Source organism: Leptonychotes weddellii, chromosome 16, assembly GCF_054177405.1.
Source record: "Leptonychotes weddellii isolate Sample4059 chromosome 16, ASM5417740v2, whole genome shotgun sequence".
In the NCBI taxonomy this organism is placed as follows: Eukaryota; Metazoa; Chordata; class Mammalia; order Carnivora; family Phocidae; genus Leptonychotes; species Leptonychotes weddellii.
Window position 1 is genome coordinate 85,928 of NC_138384.1, and position 17,098 is coordinate 103,025.

The following is a 17,098-nucleotide window of genomic DNA, read 5'->3' on the forward strand; positions in this document are numbered from 1 at the left end:
TCCTCAGCACCACACAGAATGACAGACCCCCCCCCCCCGCCCGCCCAGCCCCCGCCCAGCTGGGGGGTCGCATCCCAGTGACCTGCCCGCCCCGCCCACTTTCCTCAGAACACACACGCAGCTGGACCTCCTGCAGGGGAAAGCCAGGTCACCCAACTGCGAAGCCAGGTGAACAGCAGCAGGGCTGGGTGCGGGGCTGTACTCTGCTAACACTCGCCAGACTACAGACCAGAAACGGCACCGCCCAACCTCCAGCCCCCAGGCTCACAGGGGTCCACAGTTGTTCCTGGTGTTCAGAACAAACTGTCCAGTGCCGACCACCCTGTGGGGAGGAGCTGAAGAAGGCAAGAGCTCCTGCAAGGGCCACAGTCTACACTAGGAGCTCTTCGCCTGGTCCACAGTCCAGGGACGACCAACGGATTTGTGAGTCGATTTCCAGTAAGATGCAAATCCTTCTGGGAAAAGGACTCCCAGTTTGTCAGGCCTCCAAAGGGTCCATGGCACAAAAAGGCACCAGGAGGCAGACCCAGCCGCCAGAATCACCCGGCTCTGCTTCCGCTATACCACACCCTGACCCCCACCCACACCACACTGCCGTCCACAGCACGGTCAAGGGCTTACCACGGGGCAGTTGTATCTGACCCCAAACCTTTTTACGCAAGTTGTACTTGCTGTTTTAATTATGTAATTTAACATTATGTAAACTAATAAAACAAGAATTAAAAAAAAAGGTTGCTTCTTCAAAAACTAAGGTGAAGGCTTTGGATAATAAAGCAATAAAGGCAAATTGCTAAAAAAAAAAAACCAAAACTGTCAAACTGAGTGAGAAAACTCTAAGAGTAAGAAAAACTCATAAAAATATAGAAGGTTCTACGTTCAGTTTGCTTTGCTTCTAAGTTCTCACTTCATTTAGAGGAACAAAACTGTACACAACATGTTTATGCAGGACATTTAACAAACAGAAGATCCCCATCACTGGAACCAACTGGAAGGAAGGACCAGCCTCGAAATGAAAGACCACTAAAGGGCATAAGCTTGTGCTTTCAGTGAACACGAACATACCTCTCAACATGGGTCCATACTGTTCCCAGGACTCTACAGTCTCACGGTTCAAAAAAGTAAACTCACTGTGGTTTCAACCAGGTAAGAGGATCGTCACCATTCTGCCCTGGCAAATGCTGCTTCCCGTGATTACACACAATCTCTACAGAAAGCTAAGTGGTCCCGTGTCTGTCCACACTGGACCACAGTGAGGTCTGACTCTGACCGGAAGCTCAGGGCACTATCACATTCTCTGGAATCAACACCTTTGGAATTTTGGCTCCTAAGCCCTGACACTGCTTGGGAGTCTTCAGGAAATTCACAAACTCCATAATCTCCAACTTGGCCTCTTCACACCCAGCTACATCCAAAAATCACACGTCCACACCATTCTTCAAGATCCTGGCAGTTGTCTCCCCAGCACTGAAGAGGTCCCCTCGGCGCCCGCCACGCACAGCCCCCATCAGGCCCTCCTCCCAGCACAGAGGAGGATGCACACTAGGAGAAGGGCAGGCACCAGGCTTCACAAGAAAGAGCTACAAGATCTAAGAAAACCATTTGTCAGTTCCCTTGGGAGAAAGGCTGTGAAGAGCAGACTGCTTTGAACTCCGGTTTTGCTATACAAGGGAGCAGTTTCCTTTAAAAAGGGGCAAAACTGGGCGCCTCAGTCGTTAAGCAGCTGCCTTCGGCTCAGGGCATGATCCCAGAGTCCTGGGATCGAGTCCCACATCGGGCTCCCTGCTCAATGGGAAGCCTGCTTCTCCCTCTCCCACTCCCCCTGCTTATGTTCCTGCTTTCGCTGTCTCTGTCTCTGTGAAATAAATAAATAAAATCTTTAAAAATAAATAAATAAATAAATAAATAAATAAAAATAAAAAGGGGCAAAACCTAGGGATGCCTGGGTGGCTCAGTCAGTGAAGCGTCTGCCTTCAGCTCAGGTCACGATCCCAGAGTCCTGGGATAGAGCCCCGCGTTGGGCTTCCTGCTCAGCAGGGAGTCTGTTTCTCCCTCTCCCCACCTCCCCCGCTCATGCTCTTTCTCCCTCCCTTCCTCTCTTGATCTCTCTCTCAAATAAATAAGATCTTTTTAAAAAAAAATCCAAAGGCAGGCAAACAACAGTCTTACACTAACTACAGTGCAGTCTTAGATCCAGAGCTGATTCAGGAAGCTTCTGTCCACCCAGCTGCAGGCACCACAAGAAAACAGTACCTGGGAGAATGAAAATGTAGTCCCAAAGGCCCACAAGCTATACCCAGCCATCTGCAAGTGGACATGCCCCTCTGGGAAGCTCTTCAAAAACACAGTTCAGGGGTGTCCCCGTTTCATTTTGCTATTCACTTGCTCTCAAAAGCATCTCAAACCACAACAACACAGCTCCTTCTGGAAAGTAAATAAAGGCTCAGGGTTGTGTGATGAGGACATGTTCCCAACTGTGGAATCTCATGACTGCCCCACAAAGCTCAACAGTCCCGTAAGACAGCCTAATACTCATTAAAGAAAGTCCTCAAAGAAACTGAACACCCCAGCTTCTCTTCTGCAACACAGTCACCAGACGGCAAGACCCCAACAACTCTCACATTAATGAGACAAGAGCTGGGGGCAACCTCACAGCCCCCATCACGCTCTAATCTCTTGTCTGGATCACTGCCCAGGGGACCTGTCTTACTTTCTCCAACACAGTACACTATCACCTGGGTGCACAGTTCAACATGGAGAAGCCACAGATGTAGGGTATAAAACAGGCAGGGAGGGTCAGAATAAATGCTCAACCTTGCTTAGTGCAGGACGGTGAGTTCCTTCTTTATACTTTCATTTATTTCCCAAGTATTTCTTGCCATAGGCATGAAATACACTATAATTAGGAAAAACAGCAAAGCTATTTTAAATCAAAGACTGCTGCTTAAGTTTCAGGATATTGTAGTTTTTTATTCCCAAATAAGCCCTTAACAAAAGGCTATCTGTTCCAGATCATGGGCTTCGAAATGCCTCAAGGGCTCATGGGTGCCTGCACTGAAGTTTACTTATTTCTGGGACATGCTAAAATGTCATCAGGTGATCTCACAACAACTCAGGAGGGGCCGGGAGACAGTGCAGCACTCCCATGCTGGACTTCTCCAGCCCACATGCAAGTTCGTCTAAGTGCACAGGATCAGGTGCTTGGTGTGAGCCGGTAAGAGGCTGCCACCACTGTGTACCAGGGGGACTGAGCACAGGGCTGCGCGAGGTGAGCCGGGGAGGGAACACTCCACCCTTCAGTACTCCAGGCTGTCCTTAGAACAAGCATTTCACTGTCAGCCATGCCAGACCTCAAGGGAACTCTGGAATCTGTCCAGAATGCAGACACAGGAAGACCCGTCTCACCCCTCCTCTCCTGCAGGAGGCAGGCCCTTGGGAGACAGGGGTGACGGCTGCCATTCCCCTCCCCTGTAGGGAGCAAGGGCCTCTCTGAGGACAGACATGTGGGCAGATAACAAAGGCCTCAGCCATAGAGCCTGGTGGGAGACCACGGTTTCCTACAAACATCATCACACAGAAGAAGTCCAGATCGTAACAGTGTGCTGTTTAGGGTCACGGGCAAAGGGGGAGCAAGTCCTCCGCTCCTCTCTAAGTTTACACTCAAGCCTGAGGAGCTCTTCACCCAAGCTCGACACTCCGGAGGACAAGCACAGAGCCTGGAGTTGACAGTCGGGCCCACCCTGCTCAGGGTCAGCCGGCAGGGCAGAACTCCCCTTGAAAGCTAAGGAACAATGAAGTCAGGCCACGATGTGAAAGGGACATCCTTCCAGGAAGAAAGTGGGCATGAGTGTTCAGTGAGGTAGTTCCTGGAGAAAGTCAAAGTGTGTCTTGTCCGAACCCCAAGGCCGGGACTGCTCAGGGTCAGGGCCTGCAGAGCACATGCATGAGCACCCGGGTAAACAGATTACAAATTCCCCTCACCAGACCGCTCACCAGGGAACACTGCGCGAAGTGCTTCCAGGTGATTTCCTTCCCAGAATCCAGACGTAGAAAAATCCCATGGAAACACCTGCCCCCAAAACAGCCAGACTGCAACAATCCTTGTCAGCCCAAGGGAACTCCCGCTGTGGGAGAAGAGAACACATTTTACAGTTAAATGAGGGTGGTTCCTTCATCAAACAGTGACTTCCTCCTTCAGACATCATGAAGGACATCATCCAAACACTCCCTCCTCACACTCACCATGCCCCCTCTGTGCGCAGTAAAGCCAGAGCCGGTCCTCGGGAGGAAAGGCATCTGCGTGGAATGCGTGAACACCACGAAAGCAGGAGTTCACCAGACCACCCAGGAGAAGCAGAACACCCAGAAAGAGCCAGCATTTCTGCGGTTATCTCTTCTCTGGGGCTTTTATCTATTTGTTTGTTTTATGTTCAGTTAGCCAGTCTATAGTACGTCATTAGTTTTTGATGTAGTGTTCAACAATTCATTATCTGCATATAACACGCAGTGCTCATCACCACACGTACCCTCCCTTAATGCCCATCACCCGGCTACCCAGTCCCCCCACCCCCCTCCCCTCTGTAACTCTCCCTTTGTTTCTCCGAGTCCAGTCTCTCCGGGTTTGTGCCCCTCTCTGATTCTTCCCATTCAGGTTTCCCTCCCTTCCCCTGTGGTCCTCCGCACTATTCCTTATGTTCCACATATGAGTGAAACCGTATGGTAATATCTGGGTCTTTTAAAATTCAGATGGAGGGGCACCTGGGGTCTCAATCAGTTAAGCGTCTGCCTTCGGCTCAGGTCATAATCCCGGGGTCCTGGGATCAGGCCCCGCATCGGGCTCCCTGCTCAGTGGGGAGCCTCCTTCTCCCTCTCCCCCTGCCTGCCGCTCTGCCTACTTGTGCTCTCTGTCAAATAAATTAATTAATTTAATTTAATTAAATCTTAAAAAAAAAAAAAAAGAATCTCTGTGTCAGCTTGCTCCAGAACAAGCGGGAGGACACAAAGCCTGAGCATGACAGTGCTTCCTTGGAGAAGGGACAGGCTGTCTAGGTGTAGTCCTCAGATGCCCACAAACCTTCTGCATCCGTCTCCACCAGGCAAAGTCACTCTGCTTTCCTCCTCTCTTGCCTCTATCTGCTCCAGGCCCAGCATCCTTCGGCTCACTGGTTCCTAAGAGAAAACAAAGTCTGACCTCAGAAAACAGTAATTACAACCTCCCAGAGAAAGAGGATTCAGAGAAGAGAAAAATGCCTCCCAACATACACTTTTTCTAATACTGGTGCCTTCTGGAGGGAAACAGGGAGCAGGAAAGGAAGAGGCTGGGCAGAGCTAAAACATAACAGCAGCTCGTCCTGAAAGGTAGGAGAAAAGCCTGCTGTGCCCGTCTCAGGTCAGGGTGCAGGTTAGAGTGGTAGAAGCTGCCAGACCAGACCAACCCCAGACATTCCTTAAAACAATTTCTTAAAATCACCACAAAATCACCAGCGATTGGTACATACATGCCAGGCAGGACCCAGGGGGCATTACTTCTACAAAACTGGCCCTTTGTACACTCTTGCTTCTGATGCCCCCAAATGCTCTGCCCTGCATAACTCACCTTCCTAGGGAAAACAACAGATACCACTGAGAAGTAGCTTCAGATACATGTAAAATTCTTCAAATTTCACCTTGCTGGCTCCAAACCTGAGCCCACTAGCAAATCTTTCTTTCCTCTCAGGTAATAATCACCTTTCCATGCCCGTAAATGGGGCAAAGGAAGGAAGAAAGCAATGAGACAGGCTGACACAGGTGGACCACCTACAGAGGTCCGCTTCTCAAAAAAACCAGAATGCATGTCACCTGCTCTCGGACACAATCCCCTCCCATTCTCCTCAGAACGCTGTGACCCAGAGTCTGGATGACTGAATCCAGCCCTGTAAGCCTCCTCCTGCAACACACACAGTTCAGATGACACACATCCAGCACTGTAAGCACTCTTGAAGGCCCCCACCTCACCCTTCTGTCGGGTGCAAAGTATGTTTTGGGGGAGATGGGTCTGATTCGGGACATGCCCACCTAGGGTCGAATGCCCCCATTTTCTCCAAGTACAATCTAAGGATCAGGAGGCTTGAACAGTCCTAGAAAGCTGCACACATCCAAAGAAAAACTCTCCCCTCCCCATGTAACTGTATCAGTACATTTCCGGTTAAAATTTCCAAGAGGTGCTTTTACACACACGGTTTGACCTATGTGAAATTCAATTTGTAAGAAGTATACATTTGGCCCTCCTGGTCCAGAGCTCCAACAACACTTGGAATTTCCTAGGTGGTAAAGGGATCTTTCGTTACTCATATCAAGCCTCTTTCAACCACACTTGAGTCTGTGTTAATGACGTGACTTTTGGAAAACCCCTAAGAATGGAAGCTGGGGGCGCCTGGGTGGCTCAGTTGGTTAAGCGACTGCCTTTGGCTCAGGTCATGATCCTGGAGTCCCTGGATCGAGTCCCACATTGGGATCCCTGCTCAGCGAGGAGCCTGCTTCTCCCTCTGACCCTCCCCCCTCTCATGTGCTCTCTCTCTCAAATAAATAAATAAAATCTTTAAAAAAAAAGAATGGAAGCTGGTTGCCAAGAGAACCAACCACGGGATTAGAGGGTTAGAATTTTCATCCCCACCCCTAACCTCCAGGGAGGGGAGGGGGCTGGAGCCGAAATTAACCACCAATGGTCAATGATTTAATAAATCATGCCTGCGCAATGAAGCCTCCATATAAACCCAAAAGATCAGACTTTGGAGAGCTTCTAGGCTGGTGGACAAGAACGCACCCATGTTCTATGCCAAACTTCAAGGGGACAGACAGTCCTATACTGGGGACCCTTCCAGACCTCACCCTTCACATTTCTTCATCCAGCTGTTCATTCATATCCTTTAACATCCTTTATAATAAACTGGTAATCTAGTAAGTACACTGGTTTCCTGAGTTCCGCAAGCCGCTCTAGCAAATTAATGGAACCCAAGGAGAGGGGGTCGTGGGAACCTCTGATTCACAGCCAGTCAGTCAGAAACACACGTGACAACCTGGACGTGGAACCAGCATCTGATGGGAGGTGGGGAGGGGGGGCAGTCTTTCAGGACGGAACCCTTAACCTGGGGAATCTGATGCTAATTCCAGGTATAGAGTGTCAGAACTGGGTTAAACCGGAGGACACCCAGCTGGTGTCCCAGAATTGCATGGTGGGGAAACACCCCCCCAACCCACAACACATATACAAGTTTGTGACCAGACTCAATGCACAGGCACACAAAATTCATTTTTCCATAAGAACCTGGGAAAGTAACCCAAACTTAGGGAAAAAATAGTTCCCCTGGGGCGCCCGGGTGACTCAGTCGTTAAGCGTCTGCCTTCAGCTCAGGTCATGGTCCCCGGGTCCTGGGATCGAGCCCCGCATCGGGCTCCCTGCTCAGCGGGAAGCCTGCTTCTCCCTCTCCCACTCCCCCTGCTTGTGTTCTCTCTCTCGCTGTATCTCTGTCAAATAAATAAATAAAATCTTTAAAAAAAATTAAAAAATAGGGGCGCCTGGGTGGCTCAGTCGTTAAGCGTCTGCCTTCGGCTCAGGTCATGATCCCAGGGTCCTGGGATCGAGCCCCGCATCGGGCTCCCTGCTCGGCGGGAAGCCTGCTTCTCCCTCTTCCATTCCCCCCTGCTTGTGTTCCTGCTCTTGCTGTCTCTCTGTCAAATAAATAAATAAAATCTTTAAAAAAAAAATAAAAAAATAAAGTATGAGTTAGAAATAATATAAAAAAAAAAAAATCGTTCCCCTAAGGAAAAGGTGGTCTCACAGAGCTTCTGAGGCCGATCCATCCATGGTCATGTTTCTCCACAGACAAGAGCAAATGTAAAGGCCTGAGGAAGAAGCCCAACAAGCCCCAGGACAAACAGGCCATAGTCGTGCCCCGTCCCGTTCACACCATTCCAGCAACCCAAACCAAAGCCATGGAAGCCCAAAGGCCTAGGTGACCCAGGAATGGACAAACATATTACAGGATAGAGTAAAAATCTGTATATTGTAGCAAAGCATGTAAACACACTTCCTTGGGCCTCTTCCTATTCCGCAAGCAGGAGACATTTCACAGAAGAAACACACCTGATAAATACTCACTTCACCAATCCACATCACCAAACTCTGAGGCCTGGGATCTGAATGAAGAAGGGGGTGAGTCAGGAGAGATGGCCACGACACGCAAGGGAAAGAGGATGCCAACACAACACACGCACGGGCCCGCCTGCTTGTCACCTCCCAAGGAGATTAACCCCTAAGGTAGTGAATGCCTTACAAATATAAAACTCTGAAAGTCTGATTTGTCAAACTGACCCTTGTACCTCTTCTTAGAGTTACTGGTTTTTCTAAGTCTCCGTTTCTTCTACTCTTAAAGAACTTCTCAAACCCTTAAGGACAAAATGATGAGGTTCTTGAACTTTAAAAGCACACATCACACTCAGATAAGCAACCATACCGTCAGACCAAGAAAGAGAATAAGAGAAATCAGTTTTCTCTCCTGACTTCTTACTTGGTGCAATCAACATGCACCTACAAGCCTCACACACAGGGTCTCCAAGGGGACACAGAGCACTGAGCACAGTCCTACCCTCGGCTAGGAGAGCAGACGTGCTCCAAGCTAACTGCAGTCTGTACATCATCTCTGTTCTGCTTTCCAAACATGAGGCTCAGCTTGGGTGCACTCAGACGTGCAGAAACAAAGGTTTGTTCTCACGTATCCCAAAAGATTCACCTAGGAACTTCCTTCTGAAAGAGTTTCTCTTCCACTGTCCCATCAAAACCATAAAGACTGGAGAAGGTGCTAGAGTGACCCAGAAATGGCTCAATACAGAAGCTAGACAAGGGAGAGGCATAGGGTATCCTGAGTCAACACACACCCTGTCCCCTGGTTCCCCCGCTAGGGGGGAAACACTGAGGAGGTCTCACTCAGTTCCTGTGAACATTATGCTAATGATCGTAAAGAAAAATAGGTACCTTCGGGTGGTTCTGAACACAGTCACTGAGAAAATGATTAAGTCTGGCCCATAGAGCCAGTGGCTGAACGTAGATCCCCTGGAGGCACTGAAAGGGGAGAGAGGATTAGCCTCTTCTGCAATTTGAGGGGATATTTTCTCATAGATGAATTACAGGTGGGAAGGGACAGGATGTGGGCTGACGTGTAAGGTTGCTGCCTTTACTTACCCGCTTAAATGTCCCATTAAAATACGATTCCAACAGGATAAATGGGAACTAAATTCACCGCAGAAACGCATAAAGAATTTGTACAGCTCTTGCTGTCAACGCCCCCCTCAATTCTACAACCATTTCTTGCCTGAGGCAGTTTTGGTCCCCAAAACCGTTATAATCTCAAAACATGATTCTAAGATTAAGTCATGCAGATTTAAAAACCAGGGCGCCTGGGTGGCTCAGTTGGTTGGGCAGCGGCCTTCAGCTCAGGTCATGATCCTGGGGTCCCAGGATCGAGTCCCGGGATCGAGTGCCGCATCGGGCTCCCTGCTCGGCAAGGAGTCTGCTTCTCCCTCTGACCCTCCCCCCCTCATGCTCTCTCCATCTCATTCTCTCTCTCAATAAATAAAATCTTAAAAAAAAAAAATTTTTTTTTTTAAAAATAAATAAATAAAAACCAAAGGATACTATAACTTATCTTTGATCAGCCAAAGGTTAATGTTTTGTCAGGCTAAGGAAGACAAGCACTTTTCCAGATCCTGTATTTTCTTCAATCCTCGAAGAGGAAAATGCCTATTTTTACCATAAACTAACAATATTTAACATCAGTTAAGGGCAGAACAACTTAAGTTTTTCACTATTATAGGTCAAAAGCCCTTAGGACAAAAACAAGCACAAGAAAGGGGCACCTGGGTGGCTCAGTTGGTTAAGTGTCTGACTCTTGATTTCGGCTCAGGTCATGATCTCAGGGTCACGCGACTGAGCCCCACATCCGCGCTCAGCATGGAGTCTGCTTGGGATTCTCTCTCCCTCTGCCTCTGCCCCTCCTCCCACTCACTCTCTAAATAAATAAACAAATAAATAAAATCTGGAAAAAAAAAAACCCACAAAAAAACAAAAACCCGGGAGAAATCCAAACAGGGGAGATTAGAAAGGAGATGCAGCGAGTAAGGGTGATGAGGCCACTGGAACTTCTGCACCATGAACAAAACTGCCTGCAGCAGCAAGTCACTGCGCACAACAGGACCAGAGCCTGATGCAGAAGGAATCATGAAACCATGAAGGCGTGTTACTATAACGGGAAATCTAGACAAAGAAGAACAGAGGTGGTGACCGGCTGGGCGGGTGCTCCTCTGCCACCTCCTCCAGTCCTCGCCATCTGTCCTACGAAGGCAGGTGCTACTAGGCCCACTGCAGAAGTGGAAAGTTTAGAGAGGTGAGTGCCTGAAGCAAGACAAGCCGGAGCTGGAGGTGTATGAGGAGAAACCAAACCTCCCAGGGTTTCTACAGCCCTGGAGGTGCTAAGTACTGCCGTTCAGGCCTTCAAAACTTGATAAAATACCAACTCCTTTATTTCAATTCATGACTTAATGCTTTTCTGATTTGGGTTAGGGGACCACATTAGGTCAGATGCAGCTCTCGGGGACACAGTCTACCATCTGTTCTTGCTGTTCTGTTCAGATGACCTTTTTAAATTGGTCTTTGCATGGGGCGCCTGGGTGGCTCAGTCATTAAGCATCTGCCTTCGGCTCGGGTCATGATCCCAGGGTCCTGGGATCGAGCCCCACATCGGGCTCCCTGCTCAGCGGGAAGCCTGCTTCTCCCTCTCCCACTCCCCCTGCTTGTGTTCCCTCTCTCGCTGTGTCTCTCTCTGTCAAATAAATAAATAAATCTTTAAAAATAAATAAATAAATTGGTCTTTGCATAGGCAAGGCCAAGATGTCAGGCTGGGCACAGCAAGCCTCCCTTCAACAGGCAAAGCGCCACTGTCCTTCTCTTCCAGTTAGATCATCAGTCAGGTTACCCTGGTGTCTCAGACTCACACAAATGCAAACCCAGCAGGCACTGGCTATTCAATCTGCTAGCAAGCTTCTGCTCCATGGCTCACTTCCCTCACCACTCACCTATCCCACCTAAAATAACATGGCATTTACCCCTCTCCATTCCCTTCTCTTCGTTTTCTACTTCCCTGTTCTGCTTCCTTTTCCTTCATACCTCATTTAACCACCTAACATGCCATGACTTGCTTGTTGTCTGGTTCTCCTCTTGCATGGCAGGGACAGTGCAGCAAGATCACCGAATTAGAAAATAACTGCATGGAAAGCTCCGGAACATAAGCTTCCCTTGAGGGTACACCTTTTACCTGTAAAGCAGATTGTGACTACTTCTCCAGTTCTTGCATGCCCTCCCTCTTCAGTCTGCAAATAAAGCAGAGCAGCCCATGAGGCATCCTGTTCACCATGGTATCTCCAGCTTGTTGATCCTCAACAAAGAATGATCCAGTCTGGGGAAAGAAACTCAAAGATCATCCAAGTTCCTTCATAACTAAAACCACCGAGGTCCACGGAAGTTCAGTGGCTCGTGACACACTTGGGCTGTACATCAGTTACTGACTTCCCACTGTGTGTTAATAACCAGAACAGCCCTCTGCAATGCTGAGATGCCACAGGCAAAAGGCTCTGTTTTCGCTGGTATTTCTAGAAACAAACTGACTCGCAACATCTCCAAAATGAATAGGGATGAAAGAGAAAAGCTCATTACTAAGGACAGAAGATGAATCCATGAAATCCTTCTTCCTCTTTCACTACTGTCTGAAAATCACGAAACTTTTCTTGGATCAAAATTCAGAAACTCCACATTTGTGCATTAGAAAAAAATTAAGTCAATGGGCTCACTGCCTCCTGCGATGTATCAATCAATTCAGAAGTAGAACAGGGGCACCTGTGGCTCAGTGGCAGAGCAATCAACTCTCGGTTTCGGCTCAGGTCATAATCTCATGGATCCTGAGATGGGAGCCCTGCCTGCCTCAACCTCCTCACTCAGCGGGGCATCTCCTTGAAGAGTCTCTCCCTCTACCTCTCCCCCTGTTCTTGCTCTCTCTAAAATAAATAATTCTTTTTTTTTTTTAAGATTTTATCTATTTATTTGAGATAGAGAGAGAGAACAGGGACAGGGGAGCAGAGAGAGAACGAGAAGCAGACTCCCCGCGGAGCAGGGAGCCGGATGGGGGGTCTCGATCCCAGAACGCTGGGATTATGACCTGAGCTGAAGGCAGACGCTTAACCAACTGAGCCACCCAGGCGCCCCTAAAATAAATAAATCTTAAAAAAAAAAAAGATATAGAACGTTAAAATATGGAATTCTATTTCATACTATCTAGCCCCAGGGAAGGCATACAGCACATAAGTATTTAGAAGTGAAGGCACTGGAGCAGGACGGACGTTAACTGCAAGGTGAGGGAAGCCCCTGGCCAGTTCTGGTCTTACATCAGCTCTTCTATAAAACAGAGCTTTCCGGGGCGCCTGGGTGGCTCACTCGGTTGGGCCACTGCCTTCGGCTCGGGTCATGATCCTGGAGTCCCGGGATGGAGTCCCGCATCGGGCTCCCTGCTCGGCGGGGAGCCTGCTTCGCCCTCTGACCTTCCCCCCTCTCATGCTCTATCTCATTCTCTCTCTAAAATAAATAAATAAAATCTTTAAAAAAACAAAACAAACAAAAAAAAAAACAGCGCCTTCCTGCAGGACCGGCTTAAGACTTACAAGGCGGCCGCCGGGCGGGCAATGCGGTGGTCGCCACCGCCAAGCCCCGTTCCTCCGTTCCCCCCGCCCCTACCCCGTGACATCCGGCGCAGCCGGAGGGCGTCACCGCGGCGTCGAGCGCAGCCCCCGCCCCCGCCCCGGAACGCCGGCGGGCAGAACCTCCCCGCTCACCTGCCGGGCTGTTCCGGCGGGGGCTCTGACGCCTGTCCTGGCCGTCCTGCCGCCTCTGGGGCCACCGCCGCATCTCCACAGCACGGCGAGCGGCCCGGCCGCCGGCAGCCGCTACCCGCCGGTGAGACAGTCCCGGTCCCCGACCTCGCGCCGCTCGAGCGCGCGCAGGCGCAGAACAGCGCCACACCCCCGAGCCGGTCCCCGCGCGCTCGGAGACCTCGCGCGTGCGCACTAAGGACCCGGAGCCGGCTCGGGGCCTCTCCGTGGGTGTCGGCCCTGTCACCTGACTTTTTAAGGATCGGAACGTGCGCACTGTCTTCTCTTACCCAGGCGGTGGAGCACAGAAACCCCAGCGACCGGCTCGGGGCCCAGATGCTCTGTCGACTGATTTTAAGTCGGGCACCCCCAAGGACACATACTTCCCGGGTCCTCCATAGGAAGCGGCTCGCGGGAGCGCACGCCAGCCCCCCCTCCGTCCCCGTCCGCGGCCGCCGGCGCCCCTCGGGCGCGGCCTTCCCGGCTGGACGGCTGCTTCCGTGTCCGTCGCGAACGAAGGCACTGACTCGGGGTGTACCGGGCAGCATTATTCCCTTTCACGGCCTTGTTTTCTGGGTCACAGAAACCCGCGCCGGCTGTAATGTTCCTGCAGAGGTGCTGTCCGGGCGTCGGACGCTCGGACACCAGGGGCCCACGCTGCCTACCTTCCAGCCGAGCAGGAACGAGCCGGTTTCTGCGACAGCGGGGCCGGCCGGCCTTTGCTGACCTTTTCACGCCTCCGGCCTGCACCTCCTGGCAGCCACATTTTCTCTCCCATGTTTTGCGAGGGAGCATAGAGTAGCCGTGGGCCATCTTGCACGTGAGACTGCTGTGGTTTTACTACATTTTGGAGGCAAAGATGCCTGGGAAGAGGTCCCTGAATGCAGCAGCCTTCCCAAGTGCCAAAAGGGAACGGAAAGCAATTACCCTCGACATAAAATTGGAAGTGTTAAGACGATTTGAAGTGGGTGAAAAGCTCAGCCAGATCGCAAAAGCCTTAGGCCTCGCTGTTTCTACAGTGGCTACAATCCGAGATAATAGAGAAAAAATAAAAGCAAATTCACAAATAGCTACTCCCTTGAGAGCCTCCCGGTTGACTCGCCGTCGGAGTGCAGTCATGGAGACCATGGAGCGCCTGCTGCATGTGTGGCTTGAAGACCAGAGCCAGCGAAACGTGCCCCTGAGTGTCACCATTATTCAGGAGAAGGCTAAGAGTTTGTTTGATGACCTACAGCGTGAAAGAGGCGGAAGCTCTCAAACAGAAAAGTTTAGTGCAAGTAAAGGGTGGTTTGTGAGATTCAAGGAGCGCCATCGTTTGCCCCACTTCAAGATGAACAGCATAGCTCCTGGAAACAAGGATGTATATCCAGAAGTGCTGAGAAGCATCATTGAAGAAGGTGAGTACGCCCCTCAGCAAGTTTTTAATGTAGATGAGACAGGGCTTTACTGGAAGAGAATGCCTGGAGGAATGTTTATTTCTGTGGAAGAGCAAGCTGAGCCAGGCTTTAAATCTTCCAAAGATCGCTTGATGCTGCTTCTTGGTGGTAATGCAGCTGGGGACTTTAAGTTGAAGCCCTTATTGGTGTACCACTTGGAAAATCCCAAGGCTCTGCAAGGGTACTCCAAGCCCAATTTGCCTGTGATTTGGCGCTCAAACAAAAAGGCATGGGCAACCAGGAGCATCTTTCAGGAGTGGTTCACATACTTCTTTTGCCCTGCCGTTGAAAAATACTGTGCCCAAAATCATCTCACCAACAAAGCGTTGCTCATCCTAGACGGTGCACCATGCCACCCAGTAAATCTGAGTGATCTGTCTGATAATGTCAGAGTGGAGTATCTTCATGACGGTACAGCTGACTCAGTCCAGCCCATGGGTCAAGGCATAACCTCTACCTTCAAAGCTCATTACGTGAGAAGAACTTTTGAGCACATCCTAGAAGCAACAGATGGAGAGGATACAGCCATGATCAGGGAGTTTTGGAGAAACTACAGCATCATGGATGCTGTAGACAACATTGCGGTAGCTTGGGAGGAGCTCAGACCAGAAACAATGAACAGTGTGTGGAAGAAGATTTGGCCAGAGTGTGTTCAGTTCCAGAGTGTTTCCCAAACAGATAACATTGCACAGCTTCAACAAAATATTGTGACCCTTGCCAAGAATGTGGCTTTTGAAGAGGTTGTAGAAGCTGATGTGGACCAGTTGCTGAGGTCCCACGAGGAAGATCTCTCAAATGAGGAGCTGATGCAGCTGGAACAGGAGCCTGCAGGAGAGCAGGAGAGTGAAGATGTTCCACCTGCCCTGCGCCAATTAACCACAGGAGAGCTGTCAGCAGCCTTCTCACATTTTGAGGCAGGCTTGCAAGTCCTTACCAGTAACAGCCCTGATGACGAGTGGAAACTGCAAGTTTCAAGAGCAATCAATGATGCAATAAACTGCTACAGGGAACTGTACAAGGAGAAAAAGCGACGCTCTGAGCAACTCTCTTAGATCAATTTTCAGTGGGTGTAACCAAACGTTCATCAAAGTACAGCCAGATGCAACAAGATGACCTCAAGGGATGAGGCCCAGCCAAGCCTCTCTACTTCCAAGATGCTTTACATCTCTGGAAACTCTGCTTCTGGTATTTTCATTTTGACACTTGAGAGTATCAAATTTTGTCATTAAAATTTCATTTAAATAGGTGCTTTAGAATAACTGCATGCAAGAATACCCAGGAAAATATTTCTTTAAAAAGAGAAAACTGCAAAGAGGAGACTATAAAGCTTCTGTGATTAAATCAGTGCAGTAGTTAGACCTGTGGAATAAGATAGAAAGCCCAGAGTTTTGTCTTGTTTTTTTTTTTAATGGTGCAAGACAACTGGTTAATCATTTGGAAAAAGATAAAATTAGATCCATGCCTCACAGCATACATAAGAATGAACAAACAGATCAGGGATCCAAAAAGTAAAAAATGAAACCATACGAATACTACAGAAACACATAGATGAATGCCTCTTTGACCTGGTGGCTGGGAAATTTTCTGACTTAAAATCCGGATGAGGGGCGCCTGGGTGGCTCAGTCGTTAAGCGTCTGCCTTCGGCTCAGGTCATGATCCCAGGGTCCTGGATCGAGCCCCGCATCGGGCTCCCTGCTCGGCGGGAGGCCTGCTTCTCCCTCTCCCACTCCCCCTGCTTGTGTTCCCTCTCTCGCTGTCTCTCTCTCTGTCAAATAAATAAATAAAATCTTAAAAAAAAAAAAAAATCCGGATGAAATAAGAAAAGTTAATCAATTTGACTATATAAAAATGTAACAGGGGCGCCTGGGTGGCTCAGTCGTTAAGTGTCTGCCTTCGGCTCAGGTCATGATCCCAGGGTCCTGGATCGAGCCCCGCATCGGGCTCCCTGCTCCGCAGGAAGCCTGCTTCTCCCTCTCCCACTCCCTCTGCTTGTGTTCCCTTTCTCTCTGTGTCTCTCTCTGTCAAATAAATAAAATCTTAAAAAAAAAAAAAAAAGTAACAAAAGAACTTTTCCAATGGGGGAACATCACTACAAACAAGGGCAAAAGCAGTTGACAAACTGAAAGAAAATACTTGCAACATAATATCCCTGATATGTGAAGAACTCTTAGGATTAAGAAGAAAAAAATACCAAAAATCCCAACAGGAAGGTGGACAAAGGATATAATTCACAAATAAATAAATTAGATCTTGAAGCATAGGAAAAGAAGTTCAGCCTCATTCATAATTAGAGAAATTCAAATTAAAGCTACACAGAAAACACATCTCACTAGATAGGCAAATAATCAGAAAGTATGACTACATATTCTGTTGGTGAGGCTCTGGGGTAATAGGCACCTCATGCATTGCTGATGGTACAAAGCAAATTGGTACAACCCTTATGGAGGGACACTAGATATTCACAAAAAACAGATTTCTTTTGATTTAACAATCCCACTATTAGGATTGTACCCTGAAGATATACCTCCAACAAAAGAAAATGCATGTGCATAGATTATTTGTTGCATCCTTGTTTGTAACTGCAAAAGTGAGGAGACAGCCTGAATATTCATCTATAGAAGAGTGTTCAAATATGAAATGGCTATTATACGCAATGGACTATAATCTAGATGTAAGTGATGAAACACTAATGAAAGAGGAAGAACGGATGGGGAGT

The 17,098-nt window shown here is 49.0% G+C and overlaps 2 protein-coding genes across 2 annotated transcripts in view; one reads left to right on the forward strand and one right to left on the reverse strand.

Moving 5' to 3' along the window:
• The window catches only part of LOC115938364 (dynein regulatory complex subunit 4), a 47,098-nt gene extending 33,997 nt beyond the window's left edge, over positions 1–13,101 (reverse strand). Inside the window, exons 1-2 of the mRNA XM_081807594.1 lie at positions 12,910–13,101; positions 5,072–5,166 (exon numbers count right to left, since the gene is read on the reverse strand). Coding sequence (XP_081663720.1) covers positions 5,072–5,166; positions 12,910–12,982 — 168 coding nt within the window. The 5' untranslated portion in view covers positions 12,983–13,101. The remainder of the gene's footprint in view (positions 1–5,071; positions 5,167–12,909) is intronic.
• A 961-nt stretch (positions 13,102–14,062) lies between these two features.
• Positions 14,063–15,433, forward strand: CENPBD1 (Putative CENPB DNA-binding domain-containing protein 1). The gene has a single exon (XM_031016872.2). The coding sequence runs from the start codon at positions 14,063–14,065 to the stop codon at positions 15,431–15,433; it is 1,371 nt and encodes a 456-aa protein (XP_030872732.2).
• Positions 15,434–17,098: the final 1,665 nt, after the last annotated feature.